Below are 24,774 nucleotides of genomic sequence, written 5' to 3'. Positions count from 1 at the left end.
TGTAGAACACTTGCAGAAGTAACACATCTGAACACATGCTGCAAGTATTTATTGGCGAACACAGCTGGGTGGAGTCTTTCTGTAACTGGCACTAAGCAGCTGGATAAACTGTTCCAGCTTATATCGCCGTCTAAAACCACAATTTGATTTTTTACATTTCTGTTCATGTATGGCTTAAAACAAACAAGATATGAGCTTCAGAGCTAGCTTAGCTGTTTCCATCTGCCTCCAGTCTTTATGCTAAGCTAAGCTAATCACCCCTGGCTTTAGCTCTGTACTTAACGTAAAGACATGAGAGTGGTATTGATCATCTCATCTAACTCTTGGAAAGAGTGAAAACTGTGGAACTACTCCCGTAAATGAAAGGGCAATACCACTGTTTTTGCATGTTTTGTGTAACTGCATTATTACAAGTAATATATATTTTACATTGCTACTGAGCTTTTTTCAAGGTGTACGATAGTTTTTTTTATTGTTGAATGTGTTTTACACATCCTAAAGGCAGCCAATGGTTTAAATTAATTTGACCACAATGTCTTTTTTATATATACACTACTCCTGTCTTGTATTTTCCATATATTTTACATGCTCTTGTAAATATTTATTATCGTTTTGCATTTATCTGTTTTTATATCTGTGAAGTACTTTGTAAATGTGATTTTGAAGAGTAATTTATGGTTATTATTAATATTAAATTCAACTTGTGCACATTGAACACAATCTTAAGATATGAATCCATCTCAATGACATGTCGGCTTTTATATTTGTCAGTTATGTTATTGTTGTGTTAATGCAGTCCACTTATGGTTGCATTACCATCCGATGATAATCTAAGTGTGACACTAATAAAAGGAGAACATAATGCTCATGTGTTTGACATGCAATGTGACATTGATTTTTATATTGTGAAATAAGTGGAGAACAATGGAAGGTTGGTAAGACAAATTCAAAAATCTAAACAACTACATCATGTTTTGGAAAACAGACATAAACATGATTTGTAGTGAATGGGCTCAGACATGCAGAAACACCACCATGGTCGTTTTAGTCTTCCAAATAAAGTTACATTACATCGCAGCTAATCTCTACTCTACTGACAGGCCTGGAGTGAAAGAATTCCTCTGTATAGAGGAAGTGAAGCAGCATCATTTGTCTCCCTGAGACCATTGACCCAGATTGGTTCAGGTGTCATGTGACAGCTCTCTGATGGCCCTTCCCTCCCATGCACCCCTCCTCCCCTCCCCCACTCTGTCTCCATACCCCCAGGAGACATATCCATATCACCCTGCTGCACAGGTACACTTCTATCACAGGATCAGTGAGCTACAGCAGCCTGCAACCTGCCTACTCTGCTGTCGTACTGCCTTTACCAGACAGCACGCTACACAGTGGACACATATATTCTTATTTGTAGCAGCTCCTATAGATATACAGTATCCTTAGATGTACTGTTCAGGTGCAATTTCAGCACTAATATTATATTTGACAAGAAACATGGGAGGTGCGAGCAGCCATGTTGAAACTGAGCACAGAGCGCCTCTCAGTTCTCACCGTTTCCCAGCACAGTCACCTCTTTCACCTTTGATGCAAAGTCCCTCAGGCAATGAATGAGTCTTATTTTTGTCTTATCCTCCCTTATATGCTCATTCTCTCTCTCTCTCTCTCTCTCTCTCTCTCTCTCTCTCTCACACACACACACACACACACACACACACACCTGCACAGGTGCAAACACAAGAGTAAGAGCTCATTCTTTCTCCTCACTCCTTATGATTCAGTGTGCTCTATTAAAAATGTACAGCTGTGAAATGCTCTAGAATAAAAGTCCTGACTCTTTCCTTTATATGACTGTGTGTGTGTGTGTGTGTGTGTGTGTCTGTATGTGTGTCCTTGTGTATGTGTGTGTGTGTGTGTCTGTGTGTATCTTTTGGTTTCTGGTTGCCATGTACCCAGCTCCACCCTAACCTCCACTGCAGAGTCAGTATCAGAACATTTAAAGTCTGTGCAAATGTCTGTGTATACAAAACAAATCCAAATGACTTGGATGAATTCAGTATTCACAAGCACTTCAGTGTGTAAAAAAACTCATAAATGAGTCACATATGAAGGACACTTTGACACAGTTGCTCAGTAGCTTCTGCCATTTTGTGCCAGTGGAAGCATGTCTCTCTTTATCATTCACTGTATACGAAGCACACTTGGCTTTTATTTCACAGTGTTAGCATGAAAGCAGTATCAGTGAAGTGCATTTACATTTACATCTACAGTAGAGGTCCACTTGTACAGCTCCGACAGCTGTAGCTGTCACTATGGTTCCAATAGCTGGTTGGATTTTGGATCCAGTTCCAAGTTGATAAAAATACCCCAATTCATTAAGCTCAGAGTCTAATAAATCTGTTATAGAATCTTTTATCTCCACACACGTTTTTTAGTACAAGCAATAAGTAATACACAAAATATTTATATAGCCATTCAGATAAATGTTAAATATGTAATCTGACTGGGGTAAAAAAAAATTGAAGTACTTGGAATGTGAATGTTGTAGTTATTTATAAATTTTGCTACCTAAATTGATCTGATTATGATTTGGAAAATATTAAAATTCGATAAAAGTTTCAAGTTTATTTGAAGATCTCATACAAAAGCAATCAAAAAAGCTAACTAATTCAAAGCTAATAAGATAGGCTGCTTTTTATTCTTAAAAGAAGAAAAAACATCATACAGGAATTTAGTGGAATCAACTAATCTTTTGTCATTTACTTAATGTAAAAGTTTCAAAATTTCACAATAATTCACCTTAAAATTTCTAGTCTTTACTTTCAGACCACTTCAGAACGTGTCCACTTGATTTTGACTGGAAATGTTGGGCTGAATGAATTAACTACTGTGAGTTCACTCAACTCATTAAAATAAGTTTCTAAAGAAACAAGATTAAAATATCAGCAGACTTCCCAGCATGCATTGTTTAGGAGTTAAAACTCTCCAGAGAACCCTCTGTTTTGTAGTCTGAAGAAAACACATATGCTGGAAACTTACATATTTTCTTTAACTTTCTTCTTGAATGCATGTTAAGATAAATCATGGGTGTTTTTTTCATAATAATGAAAACAATGCCAACCACAATGAAGGTTGGGATTGATTCCAGTCCTTGCTGCCAGACACAAAACATTTACGACAGTCCCTGTGAGCAGCTTTTCCTGTTGTCTTTACACCAACTCAGAGTGGCTCCAATAGCAGCAGATATGGCTTAAGTTTATTTAACTTGTCATCTCAACATCAGTGAAACAACTTTGAACTAATTATTCAACCGAAGTTCAGTTAACTTTTTCAGAAATTCTAAATTGAATCAGCTTCAAGTGTTTTACAGTGTAGGTGCAAACCTCAAATCAGGTGGCAAGCTGTGTGAGCATAAACACTGGGCTGTTGCCAGATTTGTATTGAATTCTGATCTGTGCGATGAGCCACAATGACAAACCAGAAGCATGTTGCATATATATTCCGGAGCCAGACCATTGAATAGACCAGGAGTAAAATCTTATAGTCAGTTCTGTAATGAACAGGTTGCCAGTTCATAAAAGGATTCAATACTGGATTCAGATTCATTGGTGCTGTTTGTTCTGTGGATCACCTTTAAAAAAAAAAAAATTCATTTCTCAATAAAGCTCACGTGTTTTCCTTCCTTGATTTCCAGTTGGTGGTCACTTGAACTTGATAAGAACCACTTTTTCTAACATTTAGACATTTTATAACGTGTTGATTGATATGCATTATGTATGAACATAATTACTTTTGCATTTGTCGTCTCTGCACCACCTGCTTTTACAGGTGCAGTCATGGATATTACCTCTACATGCCATTAGCCTTCAGGGTGTTGAGCAGATAAGACACCGCAGGGCCACGCCCGTGCATGAGTGCATAACTGGCTCTGCTTTTTGTTCGTTATGTGAAATCTTTCATCAACAATGTAGTAATAAGCTTGACAGATATTTGACATTTATTTAGCTTAAGCATGAGAATGACAACAACCAAGTTTGTATTTTATCTTAATCACCTTAATCACAAAGTCTTCTTCACTGCAGGAGTCACACTTTTGACTTCTCACCCTACTGAAAAGATCCCAGCAAGCACTGAGTTGGTGACTGGCAGATCAAAAGATGTCTGGAACTTTGGGCTAAATTTAGGTGAAAATGTGAACGCTTTTAACAGCATTGACGTGAGTGTATTTCAATGTGAACTAACTAAACCATGACATCTAGTCATAAGGATGGTTTTCTTCGTGTTCCTGGTTTCCTGTAATGTCGTTAAATCCTGAGAACAATGTTTAACAAGCAGCCACACCCTGAACACCAGCAATTATCATCATTACTCGTCACCACTTTTAATACTTTTGCTTAATGACTGAAAACTTTCCCTCGACACACACACACATTAATCAGGACATGCAGGCTGAAGATGCCGACGACCTGACAAGATGAGACAACCCCTCAGACAGTGAAAAAAACAGAACAAAACAATTAAAACACTCCTCCCCTTACAAAGTTTTAAAACGAAAAGAGATGAGCTGTCTGTACATGCAGTGATGTGGACTGAGTCAGCACAGCACTGCTAACATGAGATAGCTGTGTCTATGTGTGTGCGTGTGTGTGTGTTGGAACAAGGGGTTTCACTTCATAGCAGGATTAATAAAAAAGCACTCCTCCCTTGATTCCAGCCGATCATGGGTGTGTTCATGGGTGTGGAGCCGTATCTGCCGAGGAGCTTCCCTCAGCTCACCTGTGGGATAAAGCCAAGTTGGAGATGATCATAGGGCGTCGAATATATTAATATTAATCTGAAAGATTATAACGGTTATAAGTATCGGTTTACTCGGTTGCACTTTGCACTTAATATTGTTTCGTTTTTTAATCAAAGCATGCACACAACTCTGAGGCTGACCCCCATAATGCTATTAATGTTATTTACTGTATGTCATTGCTGTCCAGTGAAAAATCATGTATCTTCAAATGTGGTGATTTTCAATTTTTCAGTGAAACGAAAGGATTAAACTTTCCTTTAGGCTATAGGCTAGGGAAATTCTCCTATGTCTTAACCTAAATTAACCTTTTAAAAACCCATTGGGTTGTCTGGAAAAATGCATTGTTGCAGGGTGAAAACAGGGCTGTTTAAAAGTTAACAATTTAAACAATTTGAAAAAGTGAGCAGTTTCTTTCTTCCCAGAATGTTCCATATGAATGATTTTGACCTGAAGAGGTAAAAATATACAGTATTTCACGAGAAAAAAGCAAAAGTTACAGAAAACTCAGAAAAAATAAAGAACCCCCAATTTGGGAACCACTGCTTACAGGACAGTGATGGACAGGGATATTTATATGAAGCAGAAAACAATGAAAGTGACACTACCAACAACATGCATACAGCTACAAGAAGAAATTATATAAAATTGAAAGCCACTGAGTAAAGTTATGTTTTAAATTGCTTCTAGAGGCTGCATTTCAAATATTGTGGCCACTAGAGGGCAGAAAAACTCCACAACAAGCTAGAAAACACATGCTAACGACTACTAATAAAAAAAAACTCATTCAGAGTCGTGTTTGTGTCTACCTGATGAATGTAAGGCTAACGTCAGTCGCTAACTGTCTGCCATTTGCTGCCGGGCAGGTAGTGTACAAAGGGTTTAGACAACGTTGACTAAGTGTGTTATAAATTGTTTCTTTAAAAATGATTTTATTTGGCCACAGGGAGGCAGAAAATGCTACAACAAGCTGAAAAACACAAATGTCTGTAATGTTAAAATTAAAAGTTGAAATGGCCAACGTGTTAGCTAAAAGTTGCCTATTAAAACAACCAACGGACACAAAGCAACATTAGCATTCATTTGGAGTTGTGTCTGTGTCCACCTGATGATTGTAAGTCCAGTATTCAAACTCCTTTTAGCTCTGGCTTGGTCTCCACCAGCTCCTGAAACAAATATGCCTCTTGAGCTGCTAGACGCTCCACTTTGTTCATAAGCTAGCAAGCTTTGTCTGCTGTTTGGTGCTGAGCAGGTCATGTACAGTGGGTTTATGTCAGCTTGTTTGCTGAAAACAGCTGCCTGCTGCTGCTGGAAACAGGGTTAATGAGAGTTCTGAGACAGAATCATATAGTAAATGTGCCATAAAACCAAAACTATTAGCTAAAACAGGCTGAAAACCTCCATAGAGCTGCAGAGTTGGATATAATTCGGTGTGGATGTGTCATTTTGAGCAGTCTTTATTATCTCTCCCTACTGTGATTACCACTTAAAGCAGAAATGCAAAAAAAAAAAATTAAATTCAATAAAAACATCAATGGACTGAGATAACTAAATACTAAGGAGAGGAGGGAGAGTTCCTTAATTTTGATTTGGTGCAGCCAATGAGAAAGCTCTGAAATGTAAGAGCAAGATCGTGCATCTTTATAGACAAACAGTAGGATTTTAAATTTAGCTCTAAGAGTAACAGTGAGTCAGTGAAGACATGCAAGAACTGGCACAATAAAGTCTGGACCAGTTGAAAGTGAGAAAAGCAAGTTCAAGTGCTCAAGATGGGAAGATATGAGGGCATGAATGACTTTCTCAGATCCACGACTTAGAGGACATGCCTGATCTAGGATTCAGATTTAAACAACTTAATTTACCAGTTTATTTTATTTTAGTGCTGGATTAAATATCACTCAAAGATTTTTAATGTTAATTTTCCACATTATTGTAATTTCCTATCCCTGAGCCTTTCAAACAAGAGGGCTTCTGCACATACACACTGTCACACACCCTGCGATTTGTCAGGAAACCTTATAAATCTATTAAACTGTGCAAGCCTTATCCTGTCTCTAATCAGGAATGGAAGGAGATGGGAGAGGGTGTGAACACTGGGACTACGCCTCAGGTATACACCCTAAAATTATTCAGCTCATTCAGCCAGAGGACAAAAAAGACTCCCATATACATACAGTAAATGTGTTGAATTCAGTGATTAGTTTTATAGTTTTTAAAGGCTTTTGTGCAGCAGATTAAAAATGCATAAGACTATGACAATCTCTTTCTTCTGTCTTAGTTTAGTGTTTCACCTGAAGTGTAGTTAACCCACTAAAACATGCTCATGCAGACTCAGAGTTAAAATCCAGCACTTCATCATTTTAACTGAGAGCTTTCAGAGCTGCAAATTAGGACACAAAGTGTAGCTTTTAAGAAAGGAATGTTGTTTTCGCAAAAGGTGTGTATCTATCTGACTTTATGTGCAGGCAAAGGCGTGTTCTTGAATGTCATTTGCCACAGGGAATAACATGATGGGAAGGTGGGACTTTTTTTCCCCTGAGAAAAATGTTAGAGCAGTTGATTATCTTCATGAATCACTCACTGCGAGCACACAAAATCTCCAAGACTAAGTCGATACCAATACAAGAGTCTGTGCGCAGAGCTGCTGGATTTATCATCATATCCCAAAATACGATGGGTAAAAATGATTCTGCAGCCAGTCATCCACACCAAGTCTGCAATTATGCTTGAGCTAATGGAAAACAACTGTTTGCAATAAATCATAAACAGCAAACACTCTATAATATACCCTTTCCTGCTTCTCTCTCTCGTACTTTCACTCTTGCATAGTCATACTCATAACTCACAATCCCACACACTTACAAACAAACACACACACGCTACATTCCTCAATGGCTGCTGAGTTTATTGGGTGACAGAGTGGTGTAGGCAGACTATCCTTGAACAGCAGGGTCTGGGTTCAAGCTCTTGGCAAACATATGTTATTGTTATTCTTGTTTTTTTAAATTATTATTATTATCATCATTATTATTATTATTATTATTATTATTATTAGTTGTGCTAGTGGACTGTATCAGGTAAAAGTCAGAAGAAGTCAAGCATGCCTTGGCTTCTGCGCCAAGGCTTGCATGAAAAGTGTGACATGATCGGTCTTGACTCAGAAATAACAACATGCAAATACAACATTGGAATTCATTATCATCTGTACTTCCTTTCCTTGCTCTTCTTCCTTCTGTAAATTGTTAATCCTGCGTACATTGTGCTGCTGTTTTGGCAGAAAAAGGATCCCGGTCAGAGAAAAGGTCAAATGAGAACAAGAGTAAGAGTCTACAGTCATGCTAGCAGCTCTGCGAGGCTGTAGGCTAAAATCAACATGGTCACAAAGATAATGCTAACATGGTGATGTTTAGCAGATATAATGTTAACCATGTTCACCATCTTAGTTTGCCGTGTTAACATGCTAACATTGGCTAATTAGCTCTTAGCACAAAGTACAGCTGAAGATGTTGAATGTCATTCGTTTTGCAGGCACCAAAGTGGACAAATAAAAATTTTGAGGCAGAGGGCCACCAACACTTTCAGTAAGCACATGCTGCAAAGAACATACCTGTTAGTTCTATATTGTAACTGTAACTCAGCACAAAACATTTAATATATAATAAGTAATAAGAGTAAACAAAATAAGTGGGACATGACTGAATAAAGCATGAATCAGTAAATCAGGGCTGTTTTCATAAGTTTCTCTTTTTCCATTTATCCTATTTGAACAGTGAACTGTGATGATAACATCACCAAAGTTACTGTCAATTCAAGAACAGCTGTCAAACTTGTTTTTCCTGTGAGTCCCACCCATAGGCTGGAGGCGCGTGTGTGTGTGTGTATGCAGTTTGAAAAGACCTGAGGAGGAGGCGACAGAGATGCACTGTGGCTGGTTGTTTCTAATTCCACTGGATGCATCACCTGGTCACTGCAGCAGTTTGGCTCGAAGCTCTTTGACCTTTACAGCTGTCACTTAAAAATAGTCCGTTATTGCAGACTGCGGACGTTACAAGTTGTTTTGAGATATCGAAATATGTTTTTAAAAGTAGCACAGAAATTGTGCATGTAAATTTCATTTTAAAAGATATTTTAAAGTTAAAACATGTTTGAATCTAAATATTGTATGCATCTTTATGTAGTTATCTATGTGGATTTTATATTATGTTATATATTCATTTTATTTATTTATTTTTTGAATGATCAATACATTTATTTACAAAAGTTATTAGAAAAGTTGTGCATACTATAGGGCACACACACATGATCAACTTCTATACTTGTGAGGATGTAATGCATTCCAGGTCCTAACCCTAACCGCAACCTTAATGCAAACCTTATTCTAACCTTAAACTTGAAACCACTTCTTAACCCTCAAACAGCCCTTTGAAGCAGCGAGGACCAGACAAAATGTCCTCACTTTCCAGCACTTTCAAAAATATTGTCACTGTTCACTGTCCTCACTTTCCAAAATGTCTTTACTTCGAAAAAGTCCCCACTTTCTAAAAATGTCCTCACTTTCCAAAATGTGAGTAACTTTAAAATGTTCCTACTTTGGATTTGTCCCCACTTTCCCAAACATGTCTTCCCTTTCCAAAAATATCAGAACTTTTCTAAAAATGTCCTCACTTGTCTGAAAGTCAAATGTGTCCTCACAAAGATAGAACTACAAGAGCAGGAACACACCCTGTCCTCCAGCTGAGTTTGGAGGGGAGTGGCACGGAGAGAAACGAGACAGAGAGGTGTGGTCACCCGCCTCCAAAACCTACCCTCCAGTGCCGTTTGTTGCAGTCTGCACCAGAGGGACCGGGGCGGACAGGTGGAGACCGAGAGACAACCTGCCTGCTGCGCCTCTCCTCCGTCCGCTGAGCTTACCCCGGTAGTTTCCACGGAGTCGGTTTGGCTGCCGTTTGCTTGTCAGAATGAGTTTGTACGGGTCTCAGAAGGCCCTGAACATGAGCCGCAGGAGCGGCTCCAAAGGGGATTTGACTGGTGGGGGGACCCACCATTACGCACGGAGCGAGGTCGTGCACGGAGGCGGTAATGGATACGATCCCTACATGGACGGATACAACACCTACACCTTTTCAAAGACCTCTATAGGCGGAATGGGAGGCGGCATGGGAGGCGCAACGATAAGCAATAAGGGAGGCGGCATGGTGAGCGGAATGCCAGGCGGAATGCCGAGCGGAATGCCGAGCGGAATGGCAGGCGGAATGGTGAGCGGAATGGCAGGCGGAATGGCGAGCGGAATGGCAGGCGGAATGGCAGGCGGAATGGTGAGCGGAATGGCAGGCGGAATGAGGTACGAATTCATTTTCTGGTTAATTGTATCTGCTCTCCTCCCTGCCACCTGTTGCCTGTCTCTGTGAACCAGGGGGCATTCTGCTGCCCTCACTGCAGGGGGATGCACGTCAGTCTAAAAAAGCTGGTTGCTATTAAATATTAATCATGACAGTTGTATCCCGGTATTTATTTCGCCCCTGCACACCCCGTATACACATAATAGTCCTTAAGCCAAAAAGCTCTGGCATTTGCAACTCAAACACCCAATTCACCGAGCAAATGCATGATAATATTTGCAGGGACCATAATTACAGGGAAATGCTTTTCTTCTGCAAATTTCACAGCTGTGATGTCGGAAATAAGCTGACATTAGCATTTGTTTCACTGAGTTTAGGAACTTTACACCTGTTGAACTGAATTGTATGACTTAATGCTCCACAAAATGATTGTCTCCAGTCTCCATACAAACTGAAGTAAGATTGCATGTACTTTTTAGCAAATTTTACAAAGCACTGGGCTGGTGTGCATTCATAGTTTGTTTGTTTAAGGAGTTACCAATACCTGACTCTTTTCTTGCATAATTGATCATACACAGTGATAATAAAACAAGGCTGCACTGTAATACATGTCTCAATGTTTCAATAATGACTTGGCTTCTGTGTTTTCCAGATTTTTTGAATTATAAATTATTCTCTGCACAGCAGCTTCCCTCCCTGGAGAGAAATACTAAGTTTGATTTATAGCTCACAGTGAACTGCTAAGCTCCCTCTGCTGCAACAGCTTAGCTCACTTATTGCAGAAACATGTGGTTCAGTTTCAGACCTTCCACACCATCATCCACAGAGGAAATATGTCACTGTGGTACTTTTAGAAAAGGGCAGAGAACCTCTGGCCGACATGATCACAAGATGTTTGACACGAAGACGCCTCCTGTAACATGAAAGATGTTTATTAGTTTCTGGGTCCGATTATTTCTTAATAACTTCATGTAATGGAGTTTTTTGATGTGTGGAGAAAAAGTAGAGATGTGGCAGTGGAAAAGACGAAGCCACACAATTATTTAGTAGTCACTAGAAACAGACAGATAAATCGACTGGGCGGATATATCAGCCGATATCAGCTTATGGCAGATGTGTCAATATCCTCAGGCTCTGACGAAGGTCTTTGTGACCAAAAGCTTAGATAATACATTTGGTGCAAAGGAGATAAGTGTGCAGATGTTTTGATCTTTTTTCATTGCTGTTTTTTGCAGTCAGCGTCTTTTTGTTCTGTGGTGGTGTGCGTTAGTTTAGGGGAAGTTTTGCGAGATATGTCGTTATCGGCACACATATCGACTGATAAGTAACAAGAACCTGCAGTACAGAAATGCCAAAGATATGTTTGACTTTGTTTAGAAACAGTGTCTCCATTTTATAGTTGGTCCAACAGAGACCATTTATGATGAAAGATTCTTTGTTTATGTCATGTTTAAAAAAAAAAAATGAATATCAGCCGATGTATTGTTATCAGATTGTATTAACTCTCAAATATCAAAATCCAGTATCGGCCTCAAAAATCCAGTATCGTTTTATCATATTTTGAGGTACATAATCAACTGTATTTGGAAATTTCTTGGGAGTTTTTCTGCAAAGGGTCATGTTGTTAGGCACTAATAATAGTGACAATAGTACATAATCGTCTGTATTTTTAGCGATTTTCACTATTATTAGTGCCTAACAACATGACCCTTTGCAGAAAAACTCCCAAGAAATTTCCATTACATATAAACTTCTGTCTAGGAAATTATTAGGACAGAAAGTGACCCCAAACCTGAAGAGGACAGGACAGGACATGTGGTCTCAATCAGTGGTTCCCACAAGATAAATCTCAGGGGCGACGAGATGATCAACACGATAGGAAAGAGGAAGACAAAACATAGGTCTGCTGCACAAAATTATATAATTTTTTTCTGACAAAATGTAGCTTTTTTTTGTAAAATACTGGTCGCCAAAAATATTGAACAAAGACATTTCACTTTTTGATGAAACTGCTCACAATTCATTAACATATGCAATGATTCCAATTAATTTTAAGGGGTCAAATAGTAAAAAAGTTTGGAACCACTGGTCTAAATAGTGATATTGTGGTGGATATGCCTTTGATACAAATATGATGGTGATGAGTTTACTCTGCTGCCCCCTGCAGTGGCTCCAACCTCAGTGCCATCCACCAGAGGGCCATGATCCTACAGGGCCAGTGCCAGGATTACCTGAAGAAAGCCGAATACGCCCTTCAGTCTGTGAGTCGTGACTTATTATGTAATGAAGTGTTGTTTGGTTGTAAATTGGAAAAACTGGATGAGGAAGTGTCAGCACATGTAAGAGGAACCAGGCTGATAATAAAATCATTTTCTTTATCTCTCTGTTGGGTATGTTTTTGGAGCCAAACCCCCTTGAGCAACATTTGAACTGTCAATGAATCCACTGATAGCTTTAACACAGTCAGAGTGAGTTCTGCATACATTTAAGTGACAGCACTCACACGCCTCCTCAGCTTCGTGTTGAGCAACTTCTTGTGAATTATTTGTTTTTCTGCAAAGTTCACCAGAAGTGCATCAATCCATGCTGTATACTTGAGTGACGTGTGGGTGTGATTTAAAAGCTTGTTGACTAGTATCCCCCGCTCTGACCCCTCCTCACGCCTGTGTGGCTTTAGTTGATTGAAATTTGCGAAATACTGAGTATCACTCCTATTACTTCATTTCAAAAGACATTAAATTTTAAGGTCTTTCTCATGGAGTTTTTCTGCGGGATTTTGACATTTTGGCATGTCAACACAAATCTGGCAAATTCATTGTAAAGTGACAGTACTGCAATTGCTAAAGGGAACACAGACAGAGTAGTTGGCTCTGTGTCATATTGAAAAAACCCAACAGGTAAAAATATCAGCAAAGCTTTTTGCACAACATAAAGTTTTAATGACAGGTGCACTGGACCAAAAACCCAAAAACCAAGAAGGAGCACACTGTCAGATACTTGTACTCGCTAAAATTTTTCGGTTGGTAGACATTAAGGAAAATGGATAAAAGTGACGAACGTTGTGCAGGGTATTTGGTTGTTTCTCAATTTACAAATCTAAAAATCCAACATTTTGCACATTTAAACATTGACAGAAACCTCTCTGAATGTTTTGTTTCTGCGTTGTAGGGCAGTGCTCCGGGAGACGCAGAGCGCTACATGGTGTTGGCTAAAGAGACCATCGAGCAGCTGAAGAGCTGCGCGATGGACCTGAGACAACTGGGACAGCCCAATGACAACGTAGTCAGGACGTGAGGAAGACTTCTCCCTGACTTCTCTCTTTCTTTCTTCCTCTTCTGACCCCCCACCCCCACCCTTTTTAAAATCCTATCTGTAACTGAAATAATATACATACAATTCTTGCCAAATGTCCTTTCACTCTTCCTAATCCGTAGTTTGGAGATGTGTAACGACCAGCTGAAGGGGGTCCACATGGCCATCACAGGCACCATGCAGAGGAGGAGGAGCACCAGAGGGAGCTCCGGAGCCTGGGAGGAGCCTGGAAGAAGCTTCCACGACGCTATGTCCTGGATGGCACAGCGCAAGGTGTCCACACACACACACACACACACACACACACACCCAAAAACCCCAAAATGAAGTCTTAAACAGCACTTTAAGGACCAAAATGTCCTCACTCTGAAGGTCTTATGTCATAAAGTTCAAAGTACAAGATCATGCACACCCACACTCTCTTCCCTCTTCACTTCCCTCTTGTAGCAGGTTCAGGCAGAGCGACAGTCCTGATTTTTATTCTCTGCCAAGTAATGTAACAGTAAAGTAAACATCAGAAATAACTGTTGCATATGTATCATTTACCCATTAAAGTTATCTCATTGCACTTTTCCTATAGAGCAGGTCTAGACTGTCCTCTTTATACGGCGTAAGTGTGCCCTGCCCAAAGAAAGACTGTGAAGTTATGAACATTATTTCAAGCACTAGCATTTATGAATGTTATAGCAAATGTACAAGTTTGAGTGCAACAATTTAATACATCATTTATTCAAAATCTTTCTCTTTCTTTCATCTAAACAAGGCATCAGTGTTCATCCTGTCAGTGCAGAATGGGAGAAAGGACAGTGTGACTTAACATTGAATGCTATGTGCATTGGTTCTCAGATAATAAAATCTGGAAGACAAATAAAATCATGGTGGCTGCAAGTTTTGGAAATGTCTGAAATTAAGTTCTAAAAAGGCCTTAAAAAGATCTTGAACATGATCGAAGACCCTATGTGTGTTTTTTTTTTTTATCATATATTTCAAATACACTTTAAGAAAAATTGGCATTTTGGTTGTCTCAGAAAATCCTAATTCAAAATGTGTATGACTGTTTTATCAAGCACAACCGATATAAACAAACCATTAGAAACATCATAAAACATTCATAACTTAGAGTTTTTTCTTTTTATTTAAAGACCTGTCAATCAATTTGAGAGTGATTGGAGGTCTTGGCTTTTTAATTTTTGGTGGAGGGATGATCATTTTGTTTACATTCCGATTGCGGATTGTTCCTTTAATAAAAAGTGTTTGGCATCTTAATTTCACTCTCAAATATCTCAAAATGTTTTTAGGTTTTTTTTAGATCTCATTTTCTATTGGTATTTCAAAATCTGAAATGTACATTAATGGAAGCTGCAGACACTCTGCAAAACACAGATTTTAAAAAAGGACAAGGTGAATATGGTACCTCAATGCATTAAAAAGACATCTTTTTACAGCCATTTTTGTAGCCAAAAAGGGGTCATTCATACTCAGAAGCTGGATTTTGAGTGGAGTATCACTTTAAGAAAAGCAGTAAACAGTGCCAGTGAACTGACTGGCAGATCTCATTAAACCAGAATACTGTGCAGACAACATTTACACAGTTTAGACATGAAAGCATTCCTCTGCTAAGTGTTGTCAGAGACACTGGATGGTGAAGTGGTAATGCTCGTAAGCAACTATGTCTGACATTAACAACAGTGAATTTATGAGGAATTGAAAGAAAAAAAGAACACACAAGAAGACACACACATGTTTTTGGGAAGTTCTGCAGGGATTCATTCTCAGACCAATTTTCTTCTGCTAGATTCCTGAGATGTTTTCAGTAAAGAGGCTCATAAATTCACAGAATTCCTGATCCAACTTGTTTCTCTGGCACCACCTGCTGGTGACATTATGTGCTTATCAGGCAAATGTTTGAAAAAACTATGAAAACTACATATTTGAGCTTGAAATATGTGTTTCTGATAAGAGTTGTGAGCCAGTTGTTTTGCTGTCTCAAAATGAACTCTCGTTTGTTTTTAGCTGCACTAATTGCTCAGTGTGTATTTCTGCTGTGCAGTGCTGTGTGCTGATTTTTTAAAAATACATGTTTCTGTGTCTGTTTGGTGTTTCAGCGTCTGATTGAAACAGCTTCCTGGGGAGACGATCCTGCAGCCATTGAGCAGCAGCTCATCAGCCACCAGAAGTTTCACAGCTCCATCCAGAGGAGCTCTGAACTGGACCGAGCCAGAGACGACCTGGTGGGTTCACACCACTCCATTGCGATAGCATGCATAGTGTCATTATTGCTGTGATGAAAATAATGCCAAATCTGTTGTCGGCAGAATCCCCAATAAACTGTTTCTTGCTTGCATTTGTCATAATTTGATTCAAATACCTGTTCTATTAGACAACCAGAAAGAACAGTACATACAATACAGTACCTCTTCCTAAGGATGCATAATCCTCTAAATTAATTAATAATGCAATAGAAAAATACAGCTTGTAAATCTGCACCTGGATCTGGTTCTGCATCAGAATACACAAAGACAGACAAAGGATGGGATTCATGTGCCAGCAAGTGCAGCAGTTTATGAGGAAAAATATGGATCTGGACCAAAACCCTCACCACTTGCTCATAACTTTTCTTCCAAATTTCATTGAAATCTCTTAACAGGAGCTATTCAACCAAGGGACATAAAATAAACTTAACATCAACTAACATAAATAAAACATTACCTCCTTGGCAGAGGTAATAATTTGATAGATCATTCCAGTTTAGCACAACCTACTGTGGGATCCAGACTTGAGAATCTGCCAAATTTCATTTAAATATGTTAATAAGTTAACAAAAAAGGTTCAGTTTTGAGGTTCAGTGTTTTTTTCCTGGACCATAGAATGGAGCTTGTCTTTATTATTGAAATTAAATTTGACCTTGATATATCAGAGGTAAAGGTAAATTAAGGTGTTTTTAGTTTAGTTTGGTTTTCATCTTTTCAAATTTATGGATATATTGAAAGATCTCTGGCTGCTATAGATAACACCTTAGTTTATAGATTAGGGTGTTTGTTATTTTTTAGGGATAGATTAAAGATTAACAAGTTAAATTTTTGTGGGATTTTTGTTTCATTTTGCTTCATGCAAGATAACATCTTCTCTTCCCATAGATTAAGAAAGGAGACAAAGGAAATCTTCATGCTCTGGACCAAGAATGGGACAGTTTACAGGTAAAAGAAAGACAAACACTGTATTTGTACGGTACTGTAATTGTTGGTCATGTATTTAAACTCACTTCCTTCTCCCGTGCCAGCAAATGTCATTTCGTCGGACTCAGCAGCTGCAAGATTTACAGCAGATCATTCAGGAAATGTCCAAAGAGATCATGTGGGTGAACGGCAGGGAGGAGGAGGAGCTGATGTTTGACTGGGGAGACAAGAACATCGACCAGTACATCCCACGGAAGCAGGAGAGCTATTCGGTTAGTAAAACGGACATGATTGAAGGTTCAAAGGTTCAGTGAGAACCAGGAGAGAATTGGGTTGATTTTGGCACCTTGACGCTACAGAAATTCATGTTTAATTTCAATTTTTAAGAGCTTCATTCTAGTCGATTAACATTCTTGGCAATCCTGAGTCTAAATTACACTAATGCCTTTTTATAAAGTTATTCTGCATCTCATAAGAGAGCAATCATCTGTGATAGATTGGATTTTGGCAGCTGCAGTCAGTCATCCACTTAGAGCGAATCCACAGAGTGTTCCTCCATCTGCATCCTGATGTTTTCTGTGTCCCCTGTGATTACTGAACCTCATTTTATGTAACAGAAACTGATGAGTGCCCTGGAGGAAAAAGAGAAGGACCTGAATAAACTGAAAGCCAAAGTGGATACCCTCCTGAAGAACAACCATCCAGCTTCAGACAAGATCGAGGTGTGGACCAATCCATTCATCGTGTGCATCTTTGTAGAAATCTCAGACCAATACACAGTGTTTACACGCATTTATAAATGTGTAAGTGAGAGCCTTGTCTCTTTTTTTTTGTCTGTGTTTGTGCATCTTTTCAGGCTTACAAGGACACTCTGCAGACTCAGTGGAGTTGGCTCCTTCAAATTACCAAGTGCATTGATGTTCATCTGAAGGAGAATGCAGCTTACAACCAGGTAACATGACAAAACATACAACTTAAAGCTGCTCTGATAAATATTTTTATATTAACAATTGATGAAATGACTGTGTAATGTAAAGGGTGTTACTCGTAGTGACAAACCCAGAGAGAATTATTAAGGGACCCTCAGCTCTACAGAGCTTTTTTGCATCTTTCAGGTCATTGTTTTGGTTTTTACGGCCCGCAACTTTACTGTTTTGGTTCACTCTCACCACTCTCATCAACGTTGTGGAGACCAAAAACAGAGCTAAAAGGAGATTGAATATTGGACTTACAGTACATTCAGTAGGTCATCAGAAACACATCTCCAACTGAATGCTAATGTTGCTCTGTGTTTGCTGGATGTGTAAACAGGCAACTGTTTGCTAACACATTTTGCACAACAGTTTTATAAGGAGATAATATGTCAGTGTTGTGTTTACAGCTTGTTCCGCTGCCTCCAAGTGGTCAAATCAGTTAATGCAGGTTAGCATACTGACAAACCCTTCAGGACCTCCTGACAGAGTCATCTTGTAATGCTTTGCTTTATATCATACTCCTGTCTCTCTCTGCACTTTCAGCAGTCCTATGCTTATGCGCTGAATTTTTTCGTACACGCCCTCATCTGATTGTGACTGATTAAGCATACGTTTCCCAACATTGCGACACTCCGCTCTGATGATTAAAGCTACAATGTGTGGAGTTTTAAAAAAATTAAATTTTTTTGCGACCCCAGTGGTAGTATAAAAAAAGACACTTTGGCAGACAGCAGTGGATGCTGCTTCCCTCCCACAGATCCAGCCCTAGCCGTCACATTAAAATTCTACACATAGTGGCGTTAATTGATGCAAAGGGAACGTATGATGTGATTAATCAGTCACTGTCGTGTGCTGAGCTGAATCAGACAAATACTGATACCTCTCATCTCAATTAAGTTACCATATGGTGGTCTAAACAGTAGCCTCACTTATTGAATATAGGGGCTTTGCTGTGTGATAAAGGACCTCTGCTTTTTTCCCCCTAAAGGTTAATGTTATTTCATGAAAGTGCATACATTTTTTTCTGATGTTAACAGATGTGGTCCTAATGTGTAATGTGTAAAGTGAAGCTGGCCCCCTTCACTAAATAACACTGTGGAAAAACCCCATCATTTGTATACCTAATTAACTCTTTTATATAAATGTCAGACTTACGTAACATTATGTGTTTATCAATAGTTCTTCAAGGAGGCCAATGAGACATACAGCACCCTGCAGAAGGAACATGAGACGGTCCGTAAGATGGTCACCTGTGACAAGAACACTTCACTGGAGGACCTACTGGAGCTCCTCAGGGGACTGGAGGTGCAACAGCTTCTTACAGCAAAAACAGATCAGCTGGGCTTTATCAAAGGGCGGGAAAGTGTCATAGCACTGAAATTAAGCAAAGATACATTCTGAGGCCTCAATCATCTGACTTTAGACTTTTAGCAAAGCAAAACTGAAGGGCTGCCGAACACATCTGTCGCTGGCTTGGGGGATTAAACTTTTTTAAATTTCTCATATAATGTCAGAATGGCTGAATCTGTAGATTGTCAAAACTCACCATTATAACTTGGTCTTTTCATTGCCATAAGCTGTTTTGTCCTGTTGTAATTTATTGGTGCTACCCTCTATTTTATTCTTATTACATCTGTTCAAGTTTCATCCTTTTTTCATTGTGTGTTTTTTTGGATTTTTTTAAATCCTTTTTTTCTGTTTTAATAAGCTACACAGCAGCTACATCTTGTAATAATAATTATTGATCTGCATTATTATTATTATTGTTAGTGATCTTTTTGTTTTTTTTCTCCAGAGGGAGAAGGAGAAGATTATGGAAAACAAGAGGCAGGTTCAACATCTGGTGAACAGGTCCAAAAGCATTGTGAGACTGAAACCCAGAAACCCTGAAGAGAAGAGCAGCAGCCCCGTCATCGTCAAAGCCCTGTGTGACTTCAAACAAGACCAGGTCAGTTTTCTAATCATCACGTCACAGTCTCACCCATACTGTATGTTTAAGCCACTGACTCTTACATATACACACAGTTGGTAATAAGCCTTTAGGATCAAGAGCCTTCTGTGGGTTTAAAATGCTCTGATTAATTAGGTATATTTTTAAAACTTTCTAAGACTTGTCTTGTGGAGCCAGATTTGATTCTGTTTGTTTATTTATTTATTTATTCATTGATAAAATGAATTTTCTTTGGGCTCTACAGAAGGTGATCTGTAAGGGTAATGAGGCGATCCTAAAGGACAACAGTCAACGCACTAAGTGGGACGTTACAGGCCCGGGAGGACTAGCTATGTCGGTGCCCTCTGTGTGCCTGATCGTACCACCTCCCAATCCACTCAGCATCAGTCTGGCCAACAAGTAAGATGCAAAAATAGTTTGGTTTGGGTCCTAACACATGATGATGATTTTATAACTCTGGGTCAAGGAACACATTAAATGAATATGCGGTTCTTGGCTGAGATACAAGAAACCTTGTTGTTGTGAGTAAAGGTTTCAATTTTGTCTCTGTGTTATCCAAAGGAACGAGCAGTACTATGAGGCCATCCTGTCAATCTGGAATCAGCTGTACATCAACGTTAAGAGTCTCACTGCCTGGCAGTACTGTCTCCTGGATATCAGACGCATCAACTCCCTCACCATCTCCATGGTAAGTGATGAATCAACTCTCCGAAGTCAGTCTCTGTTGTTTTAGATTAATAAATATATATTTATTTACTTAGCCAAGGACATGGTACACACAACATGCAATGTGTGAATCTTCTAAAGAAAGAACAGAAAATCAGACCAGGATATAACAAAGAAGGAAAGGAGTCAGTCGGTACCAGTCCTATAGATATACCTTCAGGGCAACAGTTTTCATGTACACTTAAAGGAATAGTTCGATATTTTGGGAAATACAACTTATGTGCTTTCTTGCCGAGAGTTAGATGAGAAGATTGATACCACTCTCTTGATATCTGTCCATTAAGTATAAGGCTACTGCCAGCTGTCGGTTAGCTTAGCATGAAGCCTGGTAACAGGGGGAAACAGCTAGCCTGGCTTGTCCAAATGTAACAAAAGCACCTCTAAAGTTCATAAAATTAATATGCTATATCTTGTTTGTTTAAGCTGTACAAAAACAGTGTAAGAACTTCAACTTTTACAACTTTTACGACTATTTATCAGCCAGGCGCCAGGCCATTGCTCTCTATGAAGGTTCATAACTTATACAACAAACACTTTTATAACTTTCCATTCAGTAATTTTCCATATTCACTTAATAAATTCTTCATAGAAAGTCCTAAAAATGAGAAACAAAAGAAGCCATGCTGTTTCTACATTTATTGATATTAACCACTTGCGTCATAATGATGCATTTATATTTACTTTTACGTTTTATTGTTTATTTGAAAGACTGCACAAAACATACAATGCATCAGAAAAATATCAAACAGCCAAGCAACACTGTCAATCTCTGGGAACCTCCAGCCCCAAACTAAAACTATCACTTTCACACCATTTTCGCTCCACTCTATACTTTGTGTGATACTGAAAGTATCCAACATAATGGAAAGTTTCAAACAGATACAAGCATTATTATTATTGGAGTGTTTTAAATGAAGTGCATTTACTTACCTTTCACTTACAGTAAAGATTTTGGTTTCTGATGTTGTTTAAACCTAAGTCATAGGTTTAAACATAGTGTCTGTGTGTGTGTACAGCTTGCCCAGATGCGCCCTGAGGAATACCGTCAAATTATCAAGAGCCTGGAGACTCACTTCGAGGAGTTCAAAGTGAGCTGCCACGGCTCGCAGATGTTTGTTGAAGAGGACAAGAAGGCCATTGAGAACCAGTTCACTGGAGCCGAGACCCACTATAAAGAGCTGGTGGTGCAGCTGCCTGCTTACAGTCAGTATTACAGAAAATATACAGTACTGCTCAAAACCTCCTCACCCTCCTCTGCATGAAAAAAAATCATTACATATATATTTTGATTTACAGGTAACAATGTGGAATTTATTATTCCACATTGTTACCTTACTTGTTATATAGTTATTTACTATTATAACAAAAAGATCATCAATCAAAACTATGGCAGCAAAGGACAAGAGGACGGTGTTCCTGACTACATTTTAGTATTTTATTTTAATGCTATATTACTTTATCAATGAAACAGAATTTTTGCAGTTTGTGCATTAATAATACAGAAATTCAGGCCACATCTCTAATTATTTTGTTAGACTAATGGAAGTCACAAAAAGTCACAATTTCATTATGTGTCATTTGCTAGGATAATATAAATGTATGTACTGTAAATGAAAATATTCAAAATTTACATTTATTTATCACCCTCACCACCAATGTTGACTCATGTCTAAATCTATATTTTTACTGACAAAAAATGTTTAGAAATGTGTAGACTTTTTCACCCTTACATGTTTTCCTCCAACAATTATGAAAAACATGTCTTGTGTCTACTCACAGTTGCGCATCGGGAACAAATGGAAGTACAGCAAGCAGCCGAGCAGCAACACCAACAGCAGCTGATTATAATACAGCAGCAGCAACAACAAGCTGCTGCCGAAGAGGAGGCACGAAGGCTCGAAGAAGAAAGACAGAGAATGGAGCTGAAAAAACTGGCAGAGAGGAAAGCAGAAGTGAAGAAAGAGGTGGTGAAAAAAGAGCAAGTGGTTAAGAAGGATGTAGTAAAAGTGACTAAGACGGAGCCGGTGAAGAGGAAGGTGATAGTGCCCTCTTCTGCTTCTTCTGCTTCTTCTGCCTCCTCCTCATCCTCCCGCAGCTTATCTGAGCTGCACACGCTCAGACTGAGGCTGGAGGGCGCTGAGGGCACACTGAGTCAGCACGTTCACATCTGCCTCGGAGACGACGGGGTGCACGACTGTGGCCTCAAGATCACTCAGTTGGAGGTAGACACAAAAACTCAGAAATACAAGAAAAACAGCATGTAGTATAGAAAACGAATCTTATTCAAAATACTTACTCCCCATATTCATTGCAATAACTGTATTTGTGTGTATGTTTCCCTGTAGACGGTGCAGCGTGACGTTGACTCGATGCGTGAGGAGTACTTACGTCTAAGGGAGCGTATTTTGAAGGAGCTGGAGGGCATGAATGATTCAGATAAATCCCAGTTCCTCCGCAGTGAGGTTGAGGTCATCAACCAAAGACTGGGCAGTCTGGAGAGCAGCTCATCAGCGTACCTACAGCGGTAAGCCTACGCAAAGAGGAGATTAAATTTCATATACGCAAGATCAAAACTAAGATGATTCAGTGTAAATTCATATGTTATTCCTTCAGAGGTTTGAGTGTCTTTGTTGCAATTTACAGTATTCCAATAGCAAGGTGCATTGTATGCAAAACCCATCTTTACCGTCAGGGTTGTAATAAGAAACTTTTAAAGGATGTCAATAATCTACTGTCATAGTAGCTTTAAATTCAACTAAGGATTTTAAATGTCTTAGCAGTTTATATAGCAATGCCTTATAACCTAATGTGTGGCAACAGCATGGTATATAGAATACCCCTGTAAGCTAGAATAGAAAATATAGATATAGTGGGTTGTATAATAGTTTTTTTAAATGATAAATGGTATTTTCTAGTACAAGAATTCATTTAAAATGTTTGCTCATGAACTCAAACTTTTAGTCAATAAGCCAGTTGTCTGCTACCAAATTCCTAAGTATGATTACGATGTATCATTATTGTATCATTAATATTACTACTGAGGACATGTATTTAAGCATCAGCAGTCTGAGCTCCTATGAAATCAAGGTGGAGTTTGGAGTGTAGAATAAGCAGTAAAATTACAGATATCTTCATGAGCAAGGGACATGGTGTTTAAAAAATACAAAAACATACTAGCACGGCCACCCTCAACACATCATATCACAAATACCTTGATTCTATGTTTTAAAAACTTAATCATGCAATGTAGGAAAGCAGGAGATGCATATGCAATAATCTGGAAAATAAAGACCTGTATACTCTTTTCTGTCAGGTGGAAGTATCTCCAGTTACTCAGAGCAACCAGAGCTTCATGATGATAAACATAAGCTATGAGGAAATGCCAGGTGCAAAACAAACACTTCAAAAGTGCAAAAAAAGGATATATATGAATATTTATTCCTGTTGTCTTAATTATGGAAGTGCAGTTGACTAACTCTTGAAACTGAAGACACTTGGCTGTTTTTAACTATTTTGGATGTTTTTTTAAAACTAGTAAAATGTATGTTACTGGCATAAACAGTAAACAGACAAAATATTTCAACAAAACGCTTACATCATACAGTATATATGTGGTCTGTTGTGAATGTGGAGATTGGCCTGTTTTGACGATAGATTCCTGGCCTGAATTACTATCCCAGTCTGGCCCTGCATATAAGAAGGTATCATAAAAAAGCACATTACAATACTGAGTTGGTAAAGAAATATTTTATATGTCTAAAGTAAATAGCAGGGGACCCAGTATTGATCCTTGTGGGTCACCTTGAACACCATTCCCAGGGGCATGACTGGAAACCGTTGTTAGAAAAAAAAAATGTTAAACTGACTATAAGTGGAACAATCAAATCCATACAACATGACGTATCTCACAAAGTGTAAACAACAGTATCAAAAGCCTTGCACCAGAAGCTGATTTTAAGATGTGTATTAGTGATGCTGTAATAGCAGCAGCACTGCAACATAGAAGACATAGATCAAAACTGTCTTCTTCTTCAGATGTTCTTATGTTACTTAGCTTATTAAAGTACCCTTGTTTTCATCATATAATACTAAACCAACAAATGTAAAGGAAGCTACTCTGACATTGATCTCACACATAATTTTTCTAGAATGACTTTTGTCCACCTCTCCATCATTTCTTCCTCTCTATCAGGCTGCTGGCTCTAAGGGTCATGCTGGAGAGTGTGGCACAAGCTGAAGACATAGTGAAAGTTCATGAGGCGAGACTGACCGAGAAAGAGACCACCTCTCTCTCGCCTAGTGAAGTGGAGGAGTATATGTTGACCCTGAAGGTATTTTATAAAACATATTACATTGTTATTCAATAAATTTCTTACAAAAATCACAATTTTCAGTAAGATATTGGCGTTTCAGTTAACTTTTTACATGTATTGCACAAGTAAAAAAGAATCACTAATAATACTAAAGAATCATTAGTAATACTGCAATTTACTGCCTCAATCAG

The 24,774-nt window shown here is 38.7% G+C and overlaps 1 protein-coding gene across 2 annotated transcripts in view; it reads left to right on the top strand.

Annotated features, from left to right (window-relative positions):
* Positions 1-9,614: 9,614 nt before the first annotated feature.
* Positions 9,615-24,774, top strand: part of LOC122878341 (desmoplakin-like) — a 29,397-nt gene continuing 14,237 nt past the window's right edge. For both annotated transcript variants that reach the window (XM_044201040.1, XM_044201039.1), the window contains exons 1-17: positions 9,615-10,133; positions 12,299-12,392; positions 13,300-13,421; positions 13,566-13,716; positions 15,549-15,674; positions 16,581-16,640; positions 16,724-16,891; positions 17,237-17,341; positions 17,476-17,571; positions 18,773-18,898; positions 19,389-19,541; positions 19,789-19,943; positions 20,106-20,232; positions 21,287-21,473; positions 22,050-22,492; positions 22,616-22,794; positions 24,463-24,601. In XM_044201040.1, the coding sequence (XP_044056975.1) occupies positions 9,751-10,133; positions 12,299-12,392; positions 13,300-13,421; positions 13,566-13,716; positions 15,549-15,674; positions 16,581-16,640; positions 16,724-16,891; positions 17,237-17,341; positions 17,476-17,571; positions 18,773-18,898; positions 19,389-19,541; positions 19,789-19,943; positions 20,106-20,232; positions 21,287-21,473; positions 22,050-22,492; positions 22,616-22,794; positions 24,463-24,601 (2,814 nt within the window). In that variant the 5' untranslated portion in view covers positions 9,615-9,750. The remainder of the gene's footprint in view (positions 10,134-12,298; positions 12,393-13,299; positions 13,422-13,565; positions 13,717-15,548; positions 15,675-16,580; positions 16,641-16,723; positions 16,892-17,236; positions 17,342-17,475; positions 17,572-18,772; positions 18,899-19,388; positions 19,542-19,788; positions 19,944-20,105; positions 20,233-21,286; positions 21,474-22,049; positions 22,493-22,615; positions 22,795-24,462; positions 24,602-24,774) is intronic.

The sequence above is a fragment of the Siniperca chuatsi genome, linkage group LG6 (assembly GCF_020085105.1).
Source record: "Siniperca chuatsi isolate FFG_IHB_CAS linkage group LG6, ASM2008510v1, whole genome shotgun sequence".
Taxonomy (NCBI): domain Eukaryota; kingdom Metazoa; phylum Chordata; class Actinopteri; order Centrarchiformes; family Sinipercidae; genus Siniperca; species Siniperca chuatsi.
This window is presented reverse-complemented; position numbering and strand designations above follow the sequence as displayed.